This window comes from Somniosus microcephalus, unplaced genomic scaffold (genome assembly GCF_052327205.1).
Source record: "Somniosus microcephalus isolate GS21.2 unplaced genomic scaffold, FLI_Smic_1.0 scaffold14, whole genome shotgun sequence".
NCBI lineage: Eukaryota > Metazoa > Chordata > Chondrichthyes > Squaliformes > Somniosidae > Somniosus > Somniosus microcephalus.
Genome location: NW_028225201.1, coordinates 1259642 through 1267275, shown reverse-complemented (window position 1 = coordinate 1267275; position 7634 = coordinate 1259642). Strand labels below are relative to the sequence as shown.

The following is a 7634-nucleotide window of genomic DNA, read 5'->3' as shown; positions in this document are numbered from 1 at the left end:
TGAGGGAACGCCGCACTGCCGGAGGGGCAGTACTGAGGGAGCGCTGCACTGTGGGAGGGGCAGTACTGAGGGAGCGCCGCACTGTGGGAGGGGCAGTACTGAGGGAGCGCCGCACTGTCGGAGGGGCAGTACTGAGGGAGCGCTGCACTGTGAGAGGGGCAGTACTGAGGGAGCATCACACTGTCAGAGGGGCAGTACTGAGGGAGCGCCGCACTGTGGAAGGGACAGTACTGAGGGAGCGCTGCACTGTGGGAGGGGCAGTACTGAGGGAGCGCCACACTGTCAGAGGGGCAGTACTGAGGGAGCGCCGCACTGTGGAAGGGACAGTACTGAGGGAGCGCCACACTGTCAGAGGGGCAGTACTGAGGGAGCGCTGCACAGTCAGAGGGTCAGTACTGAGAGATCCCATGGCCACTATCTCAAAGTAGAGCAGGGGAGTTGTTTGACTGTTTCTATACTTTTGGTGAATTTCATAACTGTGTAAAGTTGATGGTTAAAGTATTTAAAACTGCGAGAGGAGGAAATTAATCAGTGGCACAGATAATCGTAAAAATCAGATTAATGTGATTAATTTTTTTTCAGATTTCAATATAAGCTTAAAAGGGACAGAGAAAGCAAACACCAATCAAACATGATCAATTGATGACTATTCTGTCTGATTGGATCTTCCAGAATCCTTCAAAACTTTGCAGTAATTCAATCAAAGAATTCTCCGGACCTGCCCGCGGGATTTAATCAGAACTTTCACATTCCCTCACCTCAAATGGAAGGTCACCGGAATTCCAGGGGTTGGGAGAGGAGTTTGATGATTGGATTGGAGTTTCCAGGGGTTGGGAGAGGATGTTAATGATTGGATTGGAGATTCCAGGTGTTGGGAGAGGAGGTTGATGATTGGATTGGAGATTCCAGGGGTTGGGAGAGGTGGTTGATGATTGGATTGGAGATTCCAGGGGTTGGGAGAGGTGGTTGATGATTGGATTGGAGATTCCAGGGGTTGGGAGAGGAGGTTGATGATTGGGTTGGAGATTCCAGGGGTTGGGAGAGGAGGTTGATGATTGCATTGGAGATTCCAGGGGTTGGGAGAGGTGGTTGATGATTGGATTGGAGATTCCAGAGGTTGGGAGAGGTGGTTGATGATTGGATTGGAGATTCCAGGGATTGGGAGAGGTGGTTGATGATTGGATTGGAGATTCCAGGGATTGGGAGAGGTGGTTGATGATTGGATTGGAGATTCCAGGGATTGGGAGAGGTGGTTGATGATTGGATTGGAGATTCCAGGGGTTGGGAGAGGTGGTTGATGATTGGATTGGAGATTCCAGAGGTTGGGAGAGGTGGTTGATGATTGGATTGGAGATTCCAGGGATTGGGAGAGGTGGTTGATGATTGGGTTGGAGATTCCAGGGGTTGGGAGAGGAGGTTGATGATTGGGTTGGAGATTCCAGGGGTTGGGAGAGGAGGTTGATGATTGCATTGGAGATTCCAGGGGTTGGGAGAGGTGGTTGATGATTGGATTGGAGATTCCAGAGGTTGGGAGAGGTGGTTGATGATTGGATTGGAGATTCCAGGGATTGGGAGAGGTGGTTGATGATTGGATTGGAGATTCCAGGGGTTGGGAGAGGTGGTTGATGATTGGATTGGAGATTCCAGAGGTTGGGAGAGGTGGTTGATGATTGGATTGGAGATTCCAGGGATTGGGAGAGGTGGTTGATGATTGGATTGGAGATTCCAGGGGTTGGGAGAGGTGGTTGATGATTGGATTGGAGATTCCAGGGGTTGGGAGAAGAGGTTGATAAGAACATAAGAACATAAGAAATAGGAGCAGGAGTAGGCCAATCGGCCCCTCGAGCCTGCTCCGCCATTCAATAAGATCATGGCTGATCTGATCCTAACCGCCAATCCACTATCACAGAACCATCTCCTGAATCTAACAGAATTAGACACATGAAATAGGAGCAGGATCAGGCTACACGGCCCCTGGGCCCGCTCCGCTACCCACAGGGCCATGACCGATCCGAACCTAGGCTCATGTCCAAATTCCTGCCCGCTCCCCGTAACCCTTAATTGGATTGGATTGGAGATTCCAGGGGTTGGGAGAAGAGGTTGATGATTGGATTGGAGATTCCAGGGGTTGGGAGAGGTGGTTGATGATTGGATTGGAGATTCCAGGGGTTGGGAGAGGAGGTTGATGATTGGATTGGAGATTCCAGGGGTTGGGAGAGGTGGTTGGTGATTGGATTGGAGATTCCAGGGGTTGGGAGAGGTGGTTGATGATTGGATTGGAGATTCCAGGGGTTGGTCACTCGCACAGCTGAGAATATGTTTCATTGCAGGATTTCCATTCACTTCCTGGGCAGCAGCAGGTCTGTAAGTTTAGCAATGGCTTCACTTCTCTGCTGGGCATTCTTCTGAAGTTGCTCCTGATTCACAGCGGCCCTGTGATGGATTTCCTTTCTTGCTTCATCACATTTATCCTGGACCTTCTTAAACTTGTATTCAGACCCCTGCCCGCCCAGCAATGAGCTCAGCTCGCCCAGTTGACCTGCAAGGTACTTGTCGTGAATCTCCACATAGGTTTTTGACATGTCACCGATGTGGGTCATGATGCTGACTGCCTGGGACACTTGAAAGTTCATCATCTGACTACTGGCTAACGCACCTGGAGCACCCTGCGTGCCTTCACCACTCACCGCACTAAGTCTCTTAAATGTCTTCTGGCAACCTTCAGTTAATTTTGGTATGATATGAATGAAGTTGATCATCTCTGACCAGTTGGACTTGATGCTCCCCAGTGCCCCAAGCCCTTTAGCCATCAACGCTACACGTGTGCTGATATCCATCTCTTGTGCCTGATTGTTCTTTATCTCTCTCAACAACGTCTCACTCTCATCACAGGAACTTTTCATATTTTGGTGACATTCATTGTACATTTTTTGCGACTCCTCCAACTGGGATTGGACTTCCTTGATCTTCAGTGAGGCTTCCTCTCTAACCTTGCTGAGGAAACTGCTGATTTCAGGGTTTGATTCAGAAGATTCTTTGTCTTTCAGCTCAGACACCAGTTGTATGAGAAAGATCAACCCTTTCCCCAGCTCCACCACCAGAAGCACTGGGCTGGTCACATTGCTCAAAAGATCAACAATCTTTGGGAGAAGCTTCTTCATCTGTTTCAGTCCTTCCAAACAGAACTGATCAATGAGAGCACTCGCCCTTACATTGTCGTATTCACTGGTGACTTCCTCACGTTTTCGGGAAGCCTCGATCCATTGCTTCTGTAAATTGCACTTCTTCTCCTCTACTAACTCATTCTTCTGTTGTGTTTCCGACAGGACTTTCCTTACTTCCCCCAGCTTATCCTGGCTGATACTCTGGGAATCTGTACAGGTCTCCAGCAGCTCACTCAGTAGATCGCTGAGATTGGAGAGCTCCTTTTCCACAGATTCGGCACATGTTTTGGATTTGTCTGCACAAACCCGAATGTTCTGCAGCTGCTTGGGAAGGTCTTTGTTCAGAGATGTCCCTTCACCCACATTCTTCACATGGACAAGGAGGTCCTCACAACACATGCGGATTTTGTTCAGATTAGTGCGGGTCTGTTGAAACGAGTTTACGGTTTGGTTGCAAACCTCCATCAGGCACCTCTTGAATGAATCTGGACGTTTAAACAGGGATTTCTTGCCTGCACTGCCTTGGTTTAGTTTGAAGTCCTCCATCCTCGTAGCCAGATGCACCAGTTCACCCAAAATAGCGACAGATGTGGGTGCTGGCATCAGAAACTTCTCCCAATTGACCTGGGACTGCACCATCACATCAAAGCAAAGGAACACTTGCTGTTGGCTGTGGAGCTCGGTCACGTGACACTGCTTGTCCGACATGCTGATGTTTCCTGCAATGAGAATTCGCACAACTGGATTGGCTCAAACATTAACAGTTCTGTTATTGGAGAGAGAGGGTTCACATCAGAACAGGCCAGTAGTCAGCCTTGTACAACACAAAGACCACCTTTCAGCCTTGCTGTGCTGACTTAGATGATATAGGGCATGGTGAGGGCACGACAATTGGGCTCATTGACCTGGGCAAGGGAGGGGAAGATATCTGAGCACCGTCCCGTGACTGCTGAGGGCATCAGCGTTGGGCGCGGTTATCAATAATCCAACAACATGCTGATACTCAGAGCTTCTTCTGTTCAGGTGGACCAGCACACCCATCCCCCGTCCCCCCCGTCCCCCCCACACCCGTCCCCCCCACACCCGTCCCCCGTCCCCCCCACACCCGTCCCCCCCACACCCGTCCCCCCCACACCCGTCCCCCCCACACCCGTCCCCCGTCCCCCCCACACCCGTCCCCTGTCCCCCCCACACCCGTCCCCTGTCCCCCCCACACCCGTCCCCCCCACACCCATCCCCCGTCCCCCCCACACCCGTCCCCCCCACACCCGTCCCCCGTCCCCCCCACACCCGTCCCCCGTCCCCCCCACACCCGTCCCCCGTCCCCCCCACACCCGTCCCCCCCACACCCGTCCCCCGTCCCCCCCCACACCCGTCCCCCATCCCCCGTACCCCCATCCCCCGCCCCCCCCACACCCGCCCCAGTCCCCCCCACACCCATCCCCCCCACTCGCGTGCCCCGTCCGCCCCACACCCGCCCCAGTCCCCCCCACACCCATTCCCCTGTCCCCCCCACACCCAATCCCCCGTTGCCCCCACACCCGTCCCCCCCACACCCGTCCCCCGTCCCCCCCACACCCGTCCCCCCCACACCCGTCCCCCGTCCCCCCCACACCCGTCCCCCGTCCCCCCCACACCCGTCCCCTGTCCCCCCCACACCCATCCCCCGTCCCCCCCATCCCCCATCCCCCCCGTCCCCCCCACACCCGTCCCCTGTCCCCCCCACACCCATCCCCCGTCCCCCCCATCCCCCGTCCCCCCCGTCCCCCCCACACCCGTCCCCCGTCCCCCCCACACCCGTCCCCTGTCCCCCCCACACCCGTCCCCCCCACACCCGTCCCCCGTCCCCCCCACACCCGTCCCCCGTCCCCCGTCCCCCCCCACACCCGTCCCCCGTCCCCCCCACACCTGTCCCCCGTCCCCCCCCCCATCCCCCGTCCCCCGTCCCCCCCACACCCGCCCCAGTCCCCCCCACACCCGTCCCCCCCACTCGCGTCCCCCGTCCCCCCCACACCCATCCCCCATCCCCCCCACACCCATCCCCCGTCCCCCCCACACCCAATCCCCCGTTGCCCCCACACCCGTCCCCCATCCCCTCCACACCCATCCCCCGTCCGCCCCACACCCGCCCCAGTCCCCCCCACACCCATCCCCTCCACACCCATCCCCCGTCCGCCCCACACCCGCCCCAGTCCCCCCCACACCCATCCCCGTCTCCCTCGTTTCCCCCCACACCCATCCCCCATCCCCCCCACACCCATTCCCCTGTTCCCCCCACACCCAATCCCCCGTTGCCCCCACACCCGTCCCCCATCCCCTCCACACCCATCCCCCGTCCCCCCCACACCCGACCCCATCCCACCCATTTCCCTGGCTCAAGCATCACCTCTGATGCACGGGTTACTCTCATTTCCGGGGGCCTCCTGCTACTATAAAGAGGCTGTAAGAGGACAGATGCCAGCTAAATCTGGCGCTATGCCCCCCACGTCATTTGTACGTGGCAGGTGAGGCTGGAGCAGCCAACGGCTGTCCTGGTGAGATGGAGATACATCCAGGTGCAGCGGTGTGGCAACAGCACTGGGGAATTTTCTCTCATTCTCTGCTGCACTCCACTTCGGGGTGGCAGGCGGTGACTAAGGAAGGATATACTTGCCATAGAGGGAGTGCAGCGAAGGTTCACCAGACTGATTCCTGGGTTGGCAGGACTGTCGTATGAGGAGAGATCGGGTTGATTCGGCCTGTATTCACTAGAGTTTAGAAGAATGAGAGGGGATCTCATTGAAACGTATAAAATTCTGACAGGATTAGACAGACTGGATGCAGGGAGGATGTTTCCCCTGGCTGGGGGGGGTCTAGAACGAGGGGTCACCGTCTCAGGATACAGGGTAGGACATTTAGGACTGAGATGAGGAGAAATCTCTTCACTCAGAGGGCAGTAAACCTGTGGAATTCTCTACCACAGAAGACTGTGGAGGCCAAGTCACTGAATATATTTAAGAAGGAGATACAGGAAACTTTGTGCTATCCGGCACCGACGGGACTCAGCTGTTGCCGTTCCCTCAAAACTGCCGGACACTCCAGCTGTAATGTTGAAGCATACGGAGGTTTTCATCTCCGTATCTGACAACAAACACTGTTGCTTAGCAACAGCTTCTAAACAGTCGGCAAGCCTCTCTGTAGCATCTCTAGCTGAAGCTGTTGCTTAGCTACAGACCTTGCAGAGCTTGACTGTTGAGAAAAAAGCAACGAAAAGAAACAAAAAGAAAAAATACGGCTCCTGATTTTTGCCGGTGGCTCGAGCTTGCCGGACATTTAGCCTCCGGATAACACAAAGTTTCCTGTAGATAGATTTCTAGACACAAAAGGCATCAAGGGTTATGGGGAGAGAGCCAGAATATGGTATTGCGATAGAGGATCAGCCATGATCATATTGAATGGCGGAGAAGGCTCGAAGGGCGAATGGCCGACTCCTACTCCTATTGTTCGATGTTTCGATGTCAGGAAGCACTTCTTCACACAAAGAGTAGTGGAAATCTGGAGCTCTGTTGAGGCTGGGGGTAAAGTGAAAAAATCAAGACTGATATTGCTAGATTTTTATTAGTGAAGGTCATTAAGAGATATGGAGCAAAGGCGGATAAATGGAGTTGAGACGCAGATCAGCCATGGCCTCATTGAATGGGAGAACAGGCTCGAGGGGCTGAATGGCCTCCTCCTGTTCCAATGTTCAGAGATGTAGCCTTCTGCGTTTGTTTTTGTAACTGGCAGTTCCTGGAGTATATTTATATCCCACGATTGGGCGCTATGCTTCAGGAATTCATTGGAACTATAAATTCTCACATATAGCCGTGGCCATTACCTCGACCACAGGATGACGTTTATGGGGAGGTGCCTGAGGATTGGAAAGTGACAAATGTGACCCCATTGTTCAAGAAAGGGTGTAAGGACAATCCTAGTAACTACAGGCCGGTCAGTTTAAGATCAGTGGTGGGTAAAGTTTTACAAACAATAATCAAGGAAAAAATTAATGGGGCTTGGAGAGGTTTAAGCTAATTAAGGAGAGCCAACACGGATTTGTAAAAGGCAGATCATGTTTGACTAATCTAATTGAATTTTTTGATGAAGTAACAGGGAGAATAGATGAAGGGAATGCAATGGATGTTGTCTACATGGATTTTAGGAAGGCATTTGACAAAGTACCACATAGAAGGCTGGTTAACAAAATTGAGGCTCATGGAATAGGTGGGTCAGTGGCAGCTTGGATAAGGAATTGGCTTAAGGACAGAAAACAGCGAGTTGTGGTAAATGGTTGATTTTCAGACTGGAGGATGGTAGACAGTGGTGTTCCCCAAGGGTCAGTGCTGGGGCCACTGCTTTTTTTGATATATTTAAATGACCTGGATATTGGAATACAAAGTAGAATTTCTAAATTTGCCAATGATACCAAACTTATGGGTGTGGCAAACAGTGAGG

The 7634-nt window shown here is 53.5% G+C and overlaps 1 protein-coding gene across 1 annotated transcript; it reads right to left on the bottom strand.

Moving 5' to 3' along the window:
* Window positions 1-543: 543 nt before the first annotated feature.
* LOC147083925 (uncharacterized) lies at window positions 544-4069 on the bottom strand. Its single transcript, XM_085980046.1, has one exon. It carries the CDS (start codon window positions 3870-3872, stop codon window positions 2340-2342), a length of 1533 nt encoding a protein of 510 aa, XP_085836172.1. The 5' UTR covers window positions 3873-4069; the 3' UTR covers window positions 544-2339.
* Window positions 4070-7634: the final 3565 nt, after the last annotated feature.

Coding starts and splice junctions, on each gene's coding strand:
- LOC147083925 (XM_085980046.1), bottom strand. CDS start 3,872: ATGTCGGACAAGCAGTGTCACGTGACCGAGCTCCACAGCCAACAGCAA.